Consider the following 20,635-nt stretch of genomic DNA (forward strand, 5'->3'; position numbering starts at 1 on the left):
AGACATATGACAAGTGACACCCAATCACCTGACCATGTTCAAAGCCTGTAAGTTCCACGGAGCACCCCATTCTGCTCTCTCAAGATGTCTAATGACTACTGAGTTCGCTGGAGTACCTGGCAGTATGTGACAGCACAATGCACCTAATATGAAAAACATGTGTTTTTGGGGGTGTCTGGATACTTTTGGTCACATAGTGTAGGTCTGTGGATCTTGCTGGCCACTGGAGTGTTTCAACATCATGCAAACGGTTCATAGAGACATATCCTGTGTGGATGAGCATTGTCCTCTTGAAAATTGGCACCACAATACTGTCGCATGAGATGCAACATATGACGCAGGATGTCCGTGATGTAGCATTGTACTATCAGAGTTCCCTTCACCACCACCAGCACCACCACCACCACCACCACAATGCCAGGTGTATCACCACTGTACCTCTCCAAAACACTGGAATAATTGGACCTCTCCTGATATCCATACTCCCTGACAATGGTCATCTAGAACAGCGGAGAACTGCAATTCATCACTGAACACAATGTGATACTATTCATCAGCTGTCCATGCATCTCGGTCATGCCACAATTCAAAATGCACCTGTTTGTGTTGTTGTGTTAGCGGCAGTGGCGTAGTAATTCCATAGTGCAGCTGCTGCGACTCTGACCATGGGTAGTGGTTGACACAGGATGTTGCAGGGAGCCACTTACTTTTTCTCAGATGGCAAGTGCACTTGTGAAGGGATGTACTTGGTGCACAATATGCTGATTCTCCCTTGTCGCAGACCAACATAGTCAATCAAAACCTTGATGGCAATGATGCCTGCCCTTATGTTCCCATGAAGTCCTAAATTGAGTCACTGCCATCAAAATTTTCCAGAAAACTGGATATAGCACATTTTACCAGCTGGCCAAGTGGAGACCCACAAGGAGGCCCGTTCCAAATTATTTAACATGCTGACAACACTGTCTCACATGTGTATGTGGCATCTCTATGTCCTCCACAGTAGTCACTCAACATCTGATGCTGTTTATGACCTGTACATACCCTACCAGGCCAGGTAACAACACTAAACATGAACGACACTAATGCACTCATGGCCGTTCTACCTGTCACAGAGAATCATTTACATAACCACTAATGGTAAGTACCGTATTTACTCGAATCTAAGCCGTACCTGAAAAATGAGACTCGCAATCAACGAAAAAGAAATTTTCCCGAATCTAAGCCGCACCTGAAATTTGAGACTTGAAATTCAAGGCGAGAGAAAAGTTTTAGGCCGCATCTCCAAATCAAAACAAAGTTGGTCCATTGTAATATGAGACACAATTTAGGTCGAATGAATGACGATACAGCTACAATAGTTTGGTTCGAGGGGTAAGCTAAGCGGTTAAGCTTTACCAGGTAGCCATTACTATGCGTAAGGGCTCTGGCCGTATTTATATGGGTACCCTTCCTTTTTCACGTGCTTCGTCTGGTTTGAATTGATTGCATATTTTTCTTTGATTTGGTAAGTGCCGTTCTCTTTGTTATAGGTGTTTACGTCACTGTAAGCTGAAAATGCATTACTGTACTGTGTCATGCATTGTTTGTTGCGGCATGGCTTGCTTTTGTGCCTACCGCGGCTTACAATTAAAAAAAAAAAAAAAAAAAAAAAAAAAAAAAAAAAAAAAAAAAAAAAAAAAAAAAAAAAAAAAAAAAAAAAAAAAGAAGAGAGGAATTGTCTCATAACTGAAACAACGGCAAGAGACTGCTATTTGTTGCTACTTACACTGCTGCTTTCTTTGATAATGATCAACAAGAACCAAATAATAGACTGCGTATGATAGTTGATGTTCTGAATGAGGGTTTAGCAAAAATTTTTCTCCGTTAGTACATTACATTCTGCACAGAAATAAGAGTCATCTCAGATTTAAAAATCTAGTCAATTGTCGTGCTTCATTTCTGACTGTATCACTATTAGGCATAAGAATAATAACGAATATAAACATGACATGATATGTATATTCTTCCGCGTTTGCTGTTGTCTCACTCTAGTTTCGTAGTTTATTAGGCAGACAGGATTTAAATGAGATAGCAGCAAACACGAAACAATAAATGGCAAAATGTTTATATTCGTATTATTCTTATGATGAAGAGAATACTGCATGTGATTCACAATTCATAAAAGTTCCTATTAGTAACCATCTCTTCTCGCATGTAGGAAAAATTCAGAACGTGGAGTTGGCCATATTGACAAACATCCCAAACACTCTTGTCAGTCGGATTATCGTAGTACATTGGACTGCTGCTACACTCGAAGATGAACAACACGGAATTTGTATTTACTTCGCTGGATAATGTATGAAAATTGAGTGGTCGAAACTCGGGGCGGAAAAAAAAGCTCGTCTTCCACTTTTTTTTTTAAATTTATTTACTGACGCAGAGGTTGTGGCGCCATTATTTATCTTTGTGCCTGCAAAGCATGCCTGTGTAGCACTACATATATTCAACAGCAGAAGTTAGTTGTGGCGGCACCTACCAACATTTTTCAGAACTTCCGCTTGCTTTGCACTCGATTCTAAGCCGCAGGCGGTTTTTTGGATTACAAAAATCGGAAAAAAAGTGCGGCTTAGATTCGAGTAAATACGGTATGTGTACGAAGTTACAATTATGTCTGACCATGTCTTCTGGGTGCTTCATGTTTTTGGTCAGACAGTGTATTTATGGCACATCTTCACTAAAAGAAATGATCACTTGTCAGGAATCGTTCTGAGGCATCAATGGGGTGGGAGCAGTTACTCGGAGATGGAGAGACTTAGGAAGGATAGACGAGCATGGAGAGCTGCCTTAAACCACTCTTCTGACTGAAGACCACCATAACACAAAACATGATGAAGATTTCTGGTATTTAACTGGTCTTTTTGGTACTACATTACATTGTTAAGGCACCAACAGTAATTCATTTATGAAAGATGTCACAGTGTCTTTTGAATTGAAGTTTCTAAGTCAAAATGTCCAACTTCAGTGCTCTGCATCAGTTTAACTTCTTGGTCCCCTACCAAAGACCTCTCAGCTATTATTATCTGTAGCCTTATGTAACATAGCGTAGCCTACAGGTTTGAAAGATGTCTGCAAGTGCTCTAGTGTGGAACTGTCACCTCACAAAGAAAATTGTCAGTACATATATGGTCAAAGTATCAGTGGGGGAAATGGAATTATACATCTACATTCATACTCCTCAAGCCTTCACACAGTGCATGGCAAAGGGTACTTTATACCACTACTAGTTATTTCCTTCCCTGTTCCATTTGGAAAGGAAAAAACTGTTTATATGCCACTGTAGGAGCAGTCATTTCACTTATCTCTGTGGTCCTTAGGCAAAATGTATGTTGGTGGCAACAGACTCTTTCTGCAGTCAGCTTCAAATGGTGGGGGTCTAAATTTTGACAACAGTATTTTAGCTGCACTCCCAAAACTTAATAGCTCATTCATTACACTGGGAAAACATGCAGATGTACAAATAATAAAATCTAGGTAAATAACTACTACAACTTACTGAAGTCTCATCATAGGAATGTTGACACAATTAGCCGCAGCAACAGCTACAAAGGGAACAAAACGTCCTATGATAGGTGGGAACGACTGTGGATGGAAAACACAACTTGTGAACATTATTTACAGACAATGATTGATAACAGAGGCACAACACATTCAGGCACCTACCTTTACAAGTCTATTAAGAGACAGAGCAGTTGTTAGAGCACCTCCTGTTGCAAGAACATATGAACTTGCAAGCTGCCTGAAACAAAGTTTCATATGTTCACATATTCATACATATATCGTTCTCATGAAATACATTTTCTTGCACCTGTTTCCTACATATACAATTAAGGTGTTCCAATAAAGAAATACTTACACATTTGACAAGTACATACATATTTAATTACTTCTGCATAGCAGTACTGAATTACTTAAGACATGAAGTTCGACTTTTAAAAACTATAGGTTGCTTACCTTTCTGCAAGTCAATAAGGAGCTGTACAGTTGGCACCCTGTAACTTATCCCCAGTATTGTCATCACAATAACTGACAAAAATAGTTATTGCCCTTACCATAAGTGATGTAACAATGTAAAGTGCATCCATGTAAGAAATTTTACTATGATATTTTGACAGCTGAACATTGCAACAGGGATGCAAAATGTGAATCAAAACAAACTGCCAAAACAGTATTCTTGTACATAAGTATTTACAAGTGTGCAGTTTTTATGGTGTGATTAAAATAATTGACTACTTTATTATAATTTTCCTTTCAAAGCAGATATATAGTCATCAGCCTGGACACTACGATCAGTCACCTAAAAAGCTATGTCTTCCACTTATGTCAGGCAAAACTGCTACAACTTATCTTGGTATGGATTTTAGGCATCAGAAAACAGCACAAGGTTTTCAATTATTGTAGATTACACTGACATGATTCAGGAGGTCCAAGTCAGCTAACTGTGACTTTCCAGATATATCTAACATAGTTGATGCCCACAAAATTAGAAGCTGTGGATATTTATCAGAATAATTATGTTCATCAAACTGCAGCACTTAATTCTGGTTTTGTGGTAGGGCAAGTGAGTTGCTAGAAAATGACATGGAGGACGCATTAACCAAGATAGGATTATTTATTAATTTTTATTTATTTATTGTCAAATTATAGACCTGTTACCTGATGTTTAAAACAGGTCGTACATCTTACAATTTTCGTTTTTAATCTTTTTACAGTTTTCTTTCCTTTTGTTTTATCTACAACATTTACACAGAATGATACTTTTCAAAATAACTATAATTTAAGGTTTGAAATATAAATAGAATTTTGTTGTTTGTTCACCTGCACCTTGGATATCAAACTGTGTGCCAGATGGGCCCCACGGCTGCTCACCAATGTTCACAAGGGACAATGTTTCCAGTCGTCACTGGCATTTGGAGGATGGTATTCTGAGAAGGGCAACGTTTTTCTACTGTGAATCATTACAGGGGATGAAAGGTGGGTCTGCCACTTCATGCCCGAAACCATGATCGGATGCAGTAGTTGACAATAATAGGGGCAGGAATCAAAAAGTAAGTTACACTGGCTTTCCGCATGAGCACACTGTGTGTTGTGACCATGGCCAGTATGTAACATGCTTAGTAACTGTTGACGTGTCCTATAGCATGGGTGGTGTGATATCCCATCAAGTTGTGTGTGCTGAGTGGGCTAGGCTCAATGGCACATCAACTGGATTTCACTCCAAATTGGAGGAGTGTGCAATGATCAGATTTCCATGGGCTAAATGGCTCAGTTGCATCGACATTCACCACAAAATCACTACTGTATAAGGTGAGCATACAATCTCTCACCCAGGTATTGTAATGTGGGATAAGCAATTTGATGCCAGACCCACGGATCTCACTGACAAATCTTACGAAAGCAGGCCCGCAATGTCCCGTACCATTGCAAATGTTGACCATGTGGATGTGATCATTAGATAGGATCAGTGCGTAACACATCAGGAAATTGCCAGCAAGTGAACATTTTGTATGGCAGTGTGTTCTCCATTGTTCACCTGCACCTTGGATATCATAAACTGTGTGCCAGATGGGCCCCACGGCTGCTCACCAATGTTCACAAGGGACAATGTTTCCAATCGTCACTGGAATTTGTGGAATGGTATTCTGAGAAGGGCAACGTTTTTCTACTGTGAATCATTACAGGGGACGAAATGTGGGTCTGCCACTTCATGCCTGAAACAAAGAGAACATTGATGGAATGAGTGCAATCAACTTCAACACATCAAAGAAAGGCCAATGTCCAACCTTAAGCAGGAAAGATGATGGCGACAGTGTTTTTTGACATGGAGGGTGTGACGCACAACGAATTTATGCCGAATGTCACAACAATCAACTCTGTACTGTACGGCAAATGTTACACTGGTTGCATATGGCAATTAAAGAAAAGCAACAGTGAAACTGGAGCGCCGGTGTGATTTTATTGCACTATAATGCAACACCGCACTTGGCCTGCCAAACTTCAGAATTGTTGCAGTGATTTAAGTGGAATTACAGTAATTTTTATTTGTCCTCTTATTTGTGTACTCTACAGTAGCTTGTGACTTCTTCTTGCAGAAAGCAATGAGGAAGTTGGAGGTTTTGTCCTCCATGGTGTAATACTAACACCCCCCAGTTTTCATACACCACACAATGTGTCCACCAAGGTTAAATTGCTGTAGAAAATGGCATTTTTTGACATTAGTATTGCCATGATTTAACAGGAAGCTATTTATTAAACATACAACTATTTCTAATTGTTCTATGGTCCGATAATTCTCCTATAACTATATCAGTTTCAACTAATGATTCCATTCAGTTGACAACTGCGCACTTCAGGCCATATGCTGCAGAACACCAAACTGCAATAATGAGCAGTGGATGTCAAGTTTAGAAATATTTCCACAGTCCACATTATGTCGCCTGCAGAGTGCATCTCACCACTGAGTGCCCTTTCTCAGAGTTGCCCAACACACTAGTTTTTCCCATTCTGGACAGTTTTTATCTGTTCCCAGCACAACAGGAGTACATGCAGCCCTCCTGTGGATGAGTGGTCACAATATTCTCATAGATCATTTTATTTCACTTTACAGCTAATCATTCACTGATACTTTCAGAATGAAAACATTTCCTCATTTTGGTTCTTATCCTTTTTTCAATTATATATAATATTTAGAAAATAAAGACTATATATTGGAAAATTGAAGTTTTCTGGTGGAACTGAATAAAAGTAACATGACTTCAAATAGCAATGCAGCCATAGGGTAAAAAAAGATCTGTTTTTGAGGAACAGAGATGTGTTCAAGTACATCAATGAAAAATTGGTCATTTCTCTCAGTACCTGAGAAATTTAACTGATTATTAAAAAGAAGGCAAACCTCAGAGAGGATATGAAGTGAAACATGCAGCTCTTAGCATATATTTTGTCAATACTTCTAATACAGTTAATACAGTTTCCTAGTCCTCCTTGAATATGAAGTGACACATGCAGCTCTAAGCATATATTTTATCAATATTTCTAATACAGTTAATACAATTTCCTAGCCCTCCTTCCACTTATTAATCATTATGTTACAGTATTATGTTAAAAACACATTTTCTTTAAACTGGAATAGTTGATTACTACATACAACAAAATAGTTGTGTAAATTCTCTCCCCTCCCACAGACTGTTTTGGTTTTCTTAAGAGTATATATCGTGGATTTCTTAGGATGCTACTTCTTGTTAAGAAGTATCTTTAAACATCAACTCAGTTAATCTCAGACAATCTATTAGCATTAAGAATCAGAGCTCTATAACTGTAATCTAGTCTTTAATAAAGACTGTAAATCAATTCCACAATGCAGATTAGTTTGCTATTGCAATGTAATAGCAACAGAAGCATACAATTAATTATAAGCAAAAGTAGTTAAGTATCAGTGATAAGCCGCACAGATTTTGTTTAGCAGCAAAGAAACAACGCTATTTGATTTTATCGACCTGCAGCTACAGAACTATGGTTCTCTGGCAAAATAAATATTACTACAATTATGCACTGTAATAACAGGTGGTACAGCATATTAAATATGAGTATCTATGAGTTCTACACCATTTTAACTAACATGAGGTTCCACATGATATCAACTAATAAAAAATTAAACTTGAACCTTGATGATTTAGAATTTTGTAATTTTTTGTCATTTTATTGTACTCTTATTAAAAACTGTTTGGACAGTTTGCTATTCAATAATTAATTTTTCAAGTTGCTGAAATTGGATAATTTTTGCCACATTTTAAAACCTTAAAATGGCCATATCTCAAATTACAAAAAACATTAAAATGCTAAATTTTACCAAACCAAAATTTTTTAAATTTGGAAAGTTTCAAAATCTGCATCTTTTTTGTTTGAAGAAAAAAAAGTGTTTGTCATACACTATTTATTAATGTGTGTGCTGATTGTATTCCAAAGGGAACATATGCAAATAGATTTTATTTTACTGCATTTGTATAGCTGACTGTATCTCAACTGCACTTAGTTTGCGAGCTGGTTCATTAAACTATTGGTAAAATGAAGTTCTTGAATATTAATTAAGCACACTTTACTGTATCATTTAAAAATTATATTAGACTATGCCATATAATAATTAACATAAGTAATGTAAGGAATAATATGGATTTTCCATTTTATAAAACTATTAATTTACAGCAGTTGAAGCTCATATTTACAAGACCAACAGAGTGTGCACATGCACCTCTGTGTCATGACTTTAAATGCTTAATCATCCAATAAAATGGCAAAAGGCACAAGTTGGAATATGACAGGTACCAAGCACAGCAAACGAAGTGGAATATTGTACTTGTCATATTCTGACATGAGCAGTTCAATATTTTACAGGAAAATTAAGCATTTCCAATCATGACACAGACACACTTGTGTCACTTTGTCCCCTGAGGATGTTTATATAGACTAATAACAGTGGCTTCATAGATGCACATAAAATAATAGTCAAAGTAGTTTTTGTAACACTCATATTAACCAGTTGTGGAAGCACAATAAGATCAAACAGCAACATCATTCAGTTGTTTGAGGGGGTAAAGCGTATATGCCATTAGTCACTTCTATGCAGCGTAAAAATGGAACGCTATAACAAGTTTTTATAAAGCCACAACAGTCGGGGAAACAGAAGCATCATGCATTTATTCTTATGGATAAAGTCAATGGCAAAGGAAAAACTGTTTCTAATTTTAAGAATTTTGATATTCAGAAAAATTCAGGTGAGTCCAGATGATGTGTGCTGTTGAAGAGATTGCAGGACTTGTTGCTCCTGCCTATGAAAACAAATGTTGGATGGCTTCTATGCTATTCAGGGATGGAAAAGGGGAAGTATTCCTTTTATTTACACATCACTGTGGACCAGCTCTTTCTTTTTCATAACCAAGACCAGGTTAATTGACTGTACTACAAAAAATTCAAACTTTGTAAATTAAATCCTTCAACTACCACTGGAAGAAAATACACACTGTCAGATAAAGAGCTCAAAAAGCCTAACTTTTATAGAAAAAGAATCTTCTGTTACATCAATTATGTCATTACTGCTTGGGGAAAGTTAGTTATACCATTTGAAAGAAATGTGCAATACATAATTTAGACACTAATAAGATTGTCAGTGGACCACCGTAACACCTTTGTTGTTAAAGATAAGTAAAAAATTCCTCTTTGCAAGGAACTCAGATAACAATACTGTTATTATTTAACAGCTGCATCATTGTTTACAAATAATTTACATAATTATACCCCCATTTTACAGATACATAAATATTAATCAATATTGCTGGTATTTTTTGAGTACAAGTTGTTTGGTGTGTGTTAAAATATATTCATGGTTAACACACGGGAAATCCAAAAGACTCAAAGTCAGAGACTGGTCACGTAAGAGGTGTGTGTGTGTGTGTGTGTGTGTGTGTGTGTGTGTGTGTGTGTGTGTGTTTTCTGTTTTGTGCCTATTTGTGAATCAGCATTTCTGCTATTTGGTGAGTAGCAACACTCTTTTTCATAATATTGTCATATTTCATCCTGGATTTTCCACGTTTTAAATTACGTCTATAATTCTAATAATGTAATAAATTGATTGGCACTAAATAAAAGATAATGATTTGGTAGCATTATTTGGTTTTAGACATATTGCATCTTAGTAACAATTCCAAAGCCCTATGGACTGTGCACAAGGTGCTGTGCTTACCAGTAGAATAAAATTTATTTGGAACACTATCATGAAACTTGGCACAGATGTTAACCAAAACAGGTATGAACAACACACTTTTTTTTCAAACAAACAAAAAAATCAAATTTTGAAATTTCCAAAATTAAAATTAATTTCAGTTGAGAAAATTTAGCATTGTTATCAATAATTTTAATCAACATGTACTTTTAAACTGTATAAAATGGTACAAATTTTAGGTCTGTAAGTAAAATAGTTTAAGATACGGTGATTTTAACGTTTCAAAATGTCAGAGAATTTGCACAATTTTAGAAGTTAAAAAAAATTAATAACTAAAAATTGAAATGTCCAAAAAAAATTTAATTTAGTATTTTTCATGCACACTATTGTTATTCTAATGTACCAAAATTATCAAAATCTGAGACATCAAGAACCAGACCACTGGTTGATTTCATGTGGATTGACCCAAGGGTTTATCAATATTTAGATTCAACAAGTACACTTTAAAAGAAAATAAAGAAATGGGGCAAGGGGGTGGGGGGAGGTAGTAAAGGACTGGAATCAGATAGAGAGAATAGTGGAGAAATTGAGACATACAGGAAAAAGGTGAAAGGAAATTTTAAAAAAAAGGATCAGAGGGGGTTTGTATATAGGAAACTTGAAAAGAGAGAAATTAACCATAAAAATTTCAGTAATGCACATGAATGGTTGCATCTAGTACAATTATGCTGTGTTCAGGGATACCAAATGTTAGCCAAATATTTCTAACAATACTCTCTTTTGCCAATGTATTGCTTTTAAAATATTTTCTTACTGAGTGCACATTCTCAGCCAATTTTGTTGATAACATTACTGAATCTTTGCCCATCACCTGCTCAGGTATACTTCAGTAGTCTCAATTTTCAGTATCACTTCCACAGTGTGGTGGTTTTCTTTTAATATGACAAACTGTCCTCTCAATTTTTAATCTTGTTAATGACTTTTTATTCCTTCTGAATTAGTCATTTTCCAAGCACTTCCACTTTCCTTGGTTCTGCTTATGTACCCTGTTGCTGTCATGTGTGTCTCCTTAGATATTCTTTTACATACATATCTATACTACTTCCCCATCTCCTCCTCCCTTCAGCCTCCTTTCGACTTTTGTTGCCATTTCCTGTTATCTTCTATTTTATCACTACCTAAATAAATTTAAAGACAGCAAAAATTATTTTAAAAAGCAGAGTTGATTGGATTTCAGTCTTGATCACACCATGTATGCTTCAAGAACATAGGTGACAGGTTTCGGTCATATCACATGACCATCATCAGACCCATGGCAACCTTCGAAGATGGTAGGTGGAGCACTCTTCTCAGCTGCTGTGATGTCAAGACCAGTTGACATCACAGCAGCTGAGAAGAGTGCTCCACCTACCATCTTCGAAGGTTGCCATGGGTCTGATGACGGTCATGTGATATGACCGAAACCGGTCACCTATGTTTTTGAAGCATACGCCGTGCGATCAAGACTTTTGAAAGAAAAATTTTTAAAAAATTTTTGATCACTGTTCCAAAAATGTTTATTAATAAAGTTTTGATTGGATCTTAATATTAATTTGAAGTAACAATAATTAGTAATTTTGGTGATAGTGAGGCTGATAACTTTTGTAAGAGCCAATTCTAAAATGTTACATGATCATACTCATTTCATCGTCCCAACAAGCTCTATGTTGTAAATGAAATTATTGCAGTATATTCTATCAAAGCAATGTTCCCTGTTCATTATAGTGTTTACAATGATGCACTTCTTTCTAATGTACAAGGAAATATTTTTCTCCCAACCACAACAAGGGCTATCTTTTGCAGTTGCCATTCTTTCAAAATCTTCTTTCAAATTTCCTTTCAAAGGTATTCTACTCTTATAATGATGTCCCAATTTAAGCTGTTAAGGTAGGCTCCTTTTTAGCTTAAGTGCTATTCATGTAATTTACACAATACATGACTTTCTAATGGCATTACCACCTGATTTACAATATTGTCCATAGAGACAACAGTCATAAATACTTTAAGTTGCTCACAGTCTTTATGTCTGACTTTTCAGCTATCCAAGTCGATATTTTTTTTATTTGTATTCATTATCCAGCAAATTGTCCTTCCTAGAAAAGTGATCAGTCACATTCTCTGAAATTCAGTTTATCATAGGTATGGTTTGCTCTGCACTACATTTCGTTTTCTTCATCCATATCACCTAACTGGGTGCAAAGAGTGACGGTCCCTTCAGAAAACAAATTTACTTCATTAAAAGAAATATTATTAACAAAAAAAAAAAAAAAAAAAAACTTGCATTGAGAGACTTTAAAAATTGAAAAAGTAGTCCAAACCTGCGTTATTGGGTGCTATATTGCTACTAAGCTGTATTCTTCTACTCTCACTACAACAGTGCAAGTAATCCGTGTGATGGGCTGCTAATGTGTATACAACTCCTGTCAGTCCCACAGATGATGTTCTTTCAACAGGTTTGGCAAATGTGCAGTGCTGTACAGAGCAAAATGAGCCACAGCTACTTGTGACAGTTAAGTGCTATTTTGATAGGGTCCCTGCTGGCGTAAGTCACAGAACATAGGAGAATCTCATGGATAACCATCACTATGTTGTAATGTGAAATATAACACATCCAAGGACATATTGAGACACGATTTGCGTCTCACAACAACGATTTGCGTCTCACAACACACATACTGCTGGATAAGATACACGGCAAGTTCAACCTGAAAGCAACATATTCAAAAGTTTTAGTCAATCCCATTGAATGGGTTTCAGGATCACTGATGATGACACTGCCCTCCGCTATTGCAGAATTTGTGATGCAGTTGCTGCACTTCAATTAATTGTAAAACAACAAGGGTTAACAAGATTTGATAGCATTGCCTTAAACAAACTTTAATACGACGTTATAGCTCCGTACCCAATCAATATGGCATGTTATTAAAGGCTTGCTCCAATCTGCTTCGTGCTCTTTCATTATGGGACTTCTGCCAACAGCCTCACGGTGTGCACCAACCTGGATTACTTCAATGGCCCAGTAAGCTAAGATTCCACAAATAATATGACACACACCACATTCACAACTACTTTCTATCTAGATTTTTGTTGCAACCAACAATTTCAGTCTCACAAGAGCCATTATGTGACTTATGATCTTCAGATAATTTACTTTTCTGCTTAAATAGAATTAAAAACAAACAAAGAAACTGCTTTTAGTGGTGGAATGTTTCTTCTTTAGAGTTCACTTTCAATTTTGAGGCAATTATAGTGTATTCCATGTATATGTACAACTTCATTTCTCTATTAAGTTATATTATTCAGTATATAGGCTGGTAATTACTTAGAAGTTAAACATTCTGACAGAGGGTTGCTTGTCCAAGCTTTTTTTCCTGTTAACTAAGAGTATGGTGATCGCTATCTTTTCTTTTCAGAACTTTTTTGAATAGAATGTTCTTCATAAATCTGTGAATCCACAGTTCACCTGTTTAGTGTCAAATTCCGCTGCTCTTCTTCCAGTTTTGCAGCTAAATAATTACTATAGTTCTAGGTCTAAGACTGACACTATCTTTTTTTACACAATACACTCACATTACCCGCAACTGTCTTTCTTAAACTTTAGAGCAATGTTGAACTGTTTCCTGTCATTGAGTGTTTCTTCATCCTGCTAGATCTGACTCATAACTATGTCTATTCACCATTTTCCAATCCAGTAAGTGTCTAATCTGAATGGCTTATTGTCTTTTTATTTACTGCTGTTGTTTCCACTTCTGGTTAAGTCAAAGTGTTTGCATGATTACTTTTAGAGAGGTTACCAGAAGCATCAAGTAAACACCAATTATTTGAGAATACAGCCAAACTCACAAACATGACAGCATTAAGAAATGTAGTAGTCTCTTAAATGGTAATATTCCATTTCAACAATGAGTAAGAATTGCAAGAGTAGTATTTTGTGAAAACTTTAGCTAACAGTGCTGCTGAACTCAAAAAATCTACTACTATTTTGTGTAGCAATAAATAGGAACAAATTATTTTATTTCCACTAGACTTTTATGACTGATAGAAAATTACTGCTGTTAAATATAAATGATTAGAGTGTCATAATAGGTTGCACATTGTGCAAGCAGAAATGAAACAGCATAGCATATTGTTCATTGTGTGTACAGCTGGTACCAGAGAATTCACTGAAGTGTGGGTGGAGATGTGCAGTCTGGCATCATTGATGTTTCATGATTAATAGTAATAGTAAAACTTGCATGGCACTCTGTATCAAGGGCTTACAGAATATTGAACACTGAGTACTGTATTTCCATTTCCATTTAAGGCTATCTTCAAACATAGCTCATTCATTTGATTTACTTTTCGTCTCACTAGCTCTGTGTTGGTCTAAAAGAATGACAACATCAAATGAAGAGCTTTTGCTTCAGGACAGGTGGTCTTTTGAACAAACTAGAACATCATCTACATTTAGTTATTTATTTTGAAGGAGAGCAGCAAGAATCGGTATGTAGTTTTGGCCCATTCGAGAAGATGCACATATTTTGGTCCTTTGTGTGGCTCCGGGACCTATTTAAAATACACAAAACCCTCCGTTTTCTGCTTTCTTTTAAAACTGCAGATTTCTTAAAAGAGCCATCTCGGGAGAGAGATTAGAATATTAAAGGATAATTTGAGAGCCACATTATTAGTGACCAGATGCATCGAACAAGCTTAAAAATATAAAACATTTCAAGCAAATAAATTTTTGTTAAAATTGTATGAAAGAGTTAACTAAATCATTTTTCTTACCTAAAAACTGGATATCAGCTGAGGCCTTTTCACCTTGTGTCATCAAATGGTTTTTTAGTCACTATTAAAGTGTCAAAAGGCTCTGAGTCTTTCAACTTCAGTAATGCAAACGGCAATGATGCTGCTGCTGCTTTAGTCAAGCTCCTTTGTTGATCCCAGTGGCTGAGCAGAACCCATTCCAGACCTCCCTGACAAAAACATCCAGGAAGGTGCTGGGAACGAAGCTGAAGGCTTTCATTTCTGTCCTCAGCTGACCTAGCTACAAGACTCAGATAGTGGTGACAGTGACAGCTGAGCTCTAATTATATTATGGGAAAGATGCACAAAAATCAATGTCTAATGCTTCCATTGCCTTGTACAACATTAAACATGCAGGGCACTATGCTTCTACAAACACAACTGCACAAGAAGTAAGAAAGTAAAGTCACTCCACAAGATGACACAAAGTGTAAGGAAAGACACAGTGACTAAGAAAAAGAATAAGTACACAGTTCTTCCACCAAAAGAACATGTGAGTATTTACAACATACATTAAGAAAAGGCTATTCGTAAGACCTATGATGTTAATGCTATGGATATTGTTAGGGACTCTATAAAGGAGGAGAATTTAGTGGATCAAGCGCAGAATGTAAAAACCCCCTCATCCAGAAAATTCTAAGGTCAGTATAACTTAAAAACAATATAAATTTTTCTGGTTTTAATAGCAAGCCAAATAGTAAAAATTATTTGAATGATACAAACCCTCCAACTAAATCTAACCTTCAAAATATGAAGATTACGGAGCACAGTAACAAGCCTTGTCATACTAGAGTGTCTCAAAAAGTTGTTATTTAATGATCGGTAAGTATTTACATCAAACATAAACATGGTGAAAATACTTTAGTCATGATTCAAAGCATATAACACCACACACAAAGCTCATTACATAAAAAGATACATAAAAATTGAAAATTGTCAATAAAAACAGTTGGTGATAGATTAAGTAGCATGTCTGGAAGTAATATGTGATATATTTAACAATTTCATTTAATCAGTAAAAGCGACAACTCCAATAACCACATTTGAACGTTAATTTTTTCAGAAAAAAATCGATGTTAGTTTTGTAAATAAGTGGAACATTGCTATAAAAAAAACAATATGGTATTTACAGAAGAACATATCTATGCTGTTTACATATATTTGTTCCCTTAAAAGGTATAATTATCAAATGTTGCAGCAAATCTTTACTTTCTCTCTTTCCCACTGCATGTATGAACATAAAAAAGATTTCAAAAGATAAAAGATGATGGTCATTGATCGTTTCTCTAATATAGTCATCCACTCTCTAGTTAATTAGATACTACCACTAAACAGCAAAAATCCCAAGATTAATAACTTTTTAAATAAATTGTTTGCTACAAAGGACAGAAATTACATATATCACTTCTATACAAAATTCTGTACTGCATTTTCAATGCTGAGCAGCAAATTATTCCCTTTTTACTTCTTTTTCTGAAAGAATTACGCACTTTTTTTTGCTTTATCGTCTGAGAAGGAAGACGTAACTTCCTTTCTCATTTTTTGTTGTAGACCTACAGGTTCTGCAGATTAGACTACCAATAACAAAATTGCACCATAGGACCACAAGAGCAACAAATAGTAGAAATATAAATGTGTTTCATTGGACCATGTATCGGGTGATCACAAAGTCAGTATAAATTTGAAAACTGAATAAATCACGGAATAATGTAGATAGAGAGGTACAATTTGACACACATGCTTCGAATGGCATGGGGTTTTATTAGAACCAAAAAAATACAAATGTTCAAAAAATGTCCAACAGATGGCACTTCATCTGATCAGAATAGCAGTAATTACAATAACAAAGTAAGACAAAGCAAAGATGATGTTCTTTACAGGAAATGCTCAATATGTCCACCATCATTCCTCAACAATAGCTGTAGTCGAGGAATAATGTTGTGAACAGCACTGTAAAGCATGTCCGAGTTATGGTGAGGCATTGGCGTCTGATGTTGTCTTTCACCATCCCTAGAGATGTCGGTCGATCACGATACACTTGTGACTTCAGGTAATCCCAAAGCCAATAATCTGGGGACGTGGGAGGCCAAGCATGACGAAAGTGGTGGCTGAGCACATGATCATCACCAAACGGTGCACACAAGAGATCTTTCACGCGTCCAGCAATATGGGGTGGTTCTAATAAAACCCCATGTCATTCCAAGCACGTGTGTCAATTTTTACCTCTCTATCTAGATTATTCCGTGGTTTATTAAGTTTTCAAATCTATACTGACTTTTTGATCACCCGGTATATGAAACTCTGCAGTATATTTATTGGCAAAAGCCTACAGAAATGTGGTAGTTACACCTAGGAACTTTTATTGTTCTACAATGCACATATTTATTATGATTAGTGTGTATTTTGCAGATAGTGGTATGATCTAGAGACTGAATACCAATAAAGAAAGAGTGAATCAGTCAATCAAACTAATCACTCAGGACTATTCTGTCACTGGCCATGATGGAGGAGAAGTTGACTACGATAGTCGAGAAGCATGTCGGGTTTGGTAGTATGCTTCAGAGTTTGCTGATACCCATAAACTGATTTCTTTCTTAAGCTCATAAGACAGACAACAGTGTTTGTGTTGCCCACTATTTTCAGTTCACAATAATGTCACTAACAGTGGGAGTGGGGACATATGACAAGTGAAATCTCTCTTGTGGAAAGTCCAAAATTCCGTGTCCCTATAAAATTCCCTATTCGAACTTATTCAATTCCATCTGCTAACTCAGTTCTGTGGAAAATACTACTACAATGTTGACAGTAAGATTGCAAACACTTACTCTCGAGTGCACAACGTGCCATTATGCACAGTGCACAGATTCCTTCTCCTGCATTTCACTTTTTTGTCAGGCAGTGAATTATAAACAGATAACATTCATCACAATGCTAGTTCCAGAGGAGTACTGTGGAAATCAGTAATGCAATTAAATAGTCTACAATTAAATAAATAAAAATATGTTCTACATCTTACGTGTTTGTCACTGGAGAATCACCACTTCGATTTGTGTAATTAACCAATGCATTGAAAGACTGGTTAACCCATTGCCAGAAAACAACTGCTCCAGTAGACCTAAAAATAAAAAGAATACATATTATAGGCTAGACTTATTATAGTAGAAATGTGTCATGTTGCAATCATCAAATACAAAATATTTTCTTATGTCACTGTACATATTGGGAAAGTAATTACTAATTACAGACTGAACATCATAGCCCCCCCCCCCCCCCCCCCCACACACACCCACACCTATGACTACTACCTTAAAATTTGTGGCTTCTTATTAGAATAAGAAAGTGAGAAATATTGCTGATGTAGGAAGTGTGGCAGTGTGAAGGGATCAAGGCACTCAGAACCCAGTTAAAGGACTACTCAGCTTTCCCAGGAAGAAAAGGAAAGGAAATAAATATTTTTTTCGGTTTGCCTTCCATCACTTCACACTACGGTTGACATTTCATCTATCTGTAAACTTTACCTGTCATTCACTTCAATCCTATGTTGTGCTAAAAAAATGGACACCTGTATCCTAAGGAAAGTAAATTTACACCTTTACCTGTTTCTACATGTTACCATCTGCTATACTTTTGAAAGTTGCTTAACAGAAGTGTGTGTTACCACGCAGCACACATTTTCAACATATTTCTCCAAAAACCGGAGGCAGATAGTTGCAAACTAAACATTCTGAAGCTTTACATGATAGCCTTTCTCTCACCAAATTACTATTATTATCTGCATCAACCCCTAAGGCCCATTCAATAATAATTAAAATGAAGGGAATTCACAAAACTTTTGTTTTCAAATGGAAGTGCTCACTGCTACCTGTTACGGCTTACAGCCATCATAATTTGGACTCTCAATCTTTTCCCAAATAATTCCAAGTAAATGCTGTTGTCATTCCCATGATCATTATTATCATTTGCTCTTTTTCTGAACAGTGTGGCACAGAGGCTATGGCACTGGACTTTTCTTAATTAACTGTGCCAGGACTTCAGCTTTCCTGCAGAGAATCAGAATCAATTTTCCTCAGAAAAAGATGATCATTCTGTTATACAATTATGAAATGAGGTACATGGATGAGTAATTTCTGCAGGAAGTTCTGGATTGTTAATTATGGGTTCTGGGGCTCTTGTGATATCTGTACTGAACTAAATATATTAAGTTTTGTTGAACAGCAGTATTAGTTTGTGGCAGAACTATCAAGATTTAAAGATGGAAGAAAATGCCTAGATGAAATGAGTTGAAGGAGGGGAGGAAAAGAAAAAAGAATTTTAGAGTATATCAGCCAATAACACAAGACAAAAGGAATACATACAATACCAAGAAGAAGCAAGCTATGTAGAAAGTGGTACAACTGAGGAGGGAATGGATGGGTAAACAGACAGAGACAATGGAGGAAGACAGCAAAGGTAACAGGAAAGTACTGTATGGTATAGTGAAGGGACTGGGGTAAAGTTTCACACTATGCTGGATGTAAATGACAAGCAGTGTAAAAATAGTATTGTGAAATCCCTTTAATTCCAGGTTGTATAGCTCAAAAGGAAATGCCAATGAAGAGATGGACAACAACCATGGTAACAAATCTACAAAGCATTTGACTTGGGCAGAAAGAGTATCCACACTGAGCAGAATGGCAGGAGGAAAGTTGTCAAGTGCAGATGAGATACCAACACAAATGGTTAGAGCACCTGGAGTTATGAGAAAGCAGTGGCTAAACTGTATGTTAAGGACAGTTTAAAGACTGACGACAACTGCAAAGAACGTAAAAATTGGCTAATTGTCCCTGTCTTCAAGAAAGGGCACAAGAGGGAATTAGTTGTCTGTGTACATGGTTTGAAACTGTGTTTACAGTAATCTTTTATGTTTCTGTGGTGTACTTCAGGTTGTTATTTATTCTATCAACTTCTTGCTACATTAACGAGACATTATATAGCTTGTGAACTTGCATCTTTTTAGCTATAGGAATAAATCGTGGAGTTTCCAAAGAAAGGAGGTCATGGGGAAGACAAAAGATGTTTCACCTCAGAAAGTTTCGGCTGTGGTAGCACTTCTTGCTGAATTTATTTATTTTATTTTTATTTTTATTTTGCTTATGACTATACAGCGACAATATTTTATATAAGTACAATAATATGTAAACGAAATGTATAAAACAAAACAATGCGTAAATAGTACATGTGTAAAAAACCAAGCAATAGCACAAAAGGATAAAGTACAAACACTCAAGACAAAATAACTACACATTAAAAGCTTACTGAAAATTGTTATACACATAAAGAAATTGCTTACAGAATGAGAATATTACAGAAAACAGTCAGCAGAATCAAACTTTCAGTGCAGAAAGGTGGTGGATACAAGGCAAACAGGAAAGGAAACTGTGGACATAACATCAGTCCTAGAACAATGAGAAGACTTACAAACATGGCAACAATGAACCGTGAATGTACTTCTACAGACATGAGCCATCAGCTGAAAGGTTTGGATGTTGAAATTTCACCTGCGAAAGTGAGGAGGAGGCTGTTTGAATAAACAACTTCAGGAGTGGACAAGTGAGGACTGGGCTACGGTATGTGCAATGCTAGGGTAAATTAAGTGGGTCTGATCTCTAAAGTCAGGAGTTTTTGCTTGAACTTGTGATGTTTTATTGATACTGAAGAATAGCACATTTGAATTTGGGACTGTTGAGGTCTCCTACGCTACTATTCCCAACTTTCCTAGCTCGCAATTTTGTACATATGCTTCAGGTATGTTTCAGTGATTTTTTTTGGTTATGGTTTTAGGGCGCAAAACTGCTACGGTCATTAGCGCCCGGTCTGTGATGTAGGAAAAGGTAAAAAAGAAACAGGAAACCAGCAGCAATGGCAACAAAACTCAAAAAAATGGAGAAACTAAGAACAGAAGGAAAGCTTTAAAAAACCACTATAGAAGGGGGTTGGTTGTCCCCAAAAAGAGCTTCAAATGACTGACGTCATCTCACTGGCACTAATAAACTCGAGAACGCGATCGGCTGAGCGCGTGTC

General features: G+C 36.3%; 1 protein-coding gene across 1 annotated transcript in view; it reads right to left on the reverse strand.

The window, feature by feature from the left end:
- The window catches only part of LOC124605262 (sideroflexin-1), a 138,884-nt gene that overhangs the window by 63,482 nt on the left and 54,767 nt on the right, over positions 1 to 20,635 (reverse strand). The window contains exons 4-6 of the mRNA XM_047136825.1: positions 17,592 to 17,690; positions 3,703 to 3,778; positions 3,536 to 3,621 (exon numbers count right to left, since the gene is read on the reverse strand). Coding sequence (XP_046992781.1) covers positions 3,536 to 3,621; positions 3,703 to 3,778; positions 17,592 to 17,690 — 261 coding nt within the window. The remainder of the gene's footprint in view (positions 1 to 3,535; positions 3,622 to 3,702; positions 3,779 to 17,591; positions 17,691 to 20,635) is intronic.

Source organism: Schistocerca americana, chromosome 3 (genome assembly GCF_021461395.2).
Source record: "Schistocerca americana isolate TAMUIC-IGC-003095 chromosome 3, iqSchAmer2.1, whole genome shotgun sequence".
In the NCBI taxonomy this organism is placed as follows: Eukaryota; Metazoa; Arthropoda; class Insecta; order Orthoptera; family Acrididae; genus Schistocerca; species Schistocerca americana.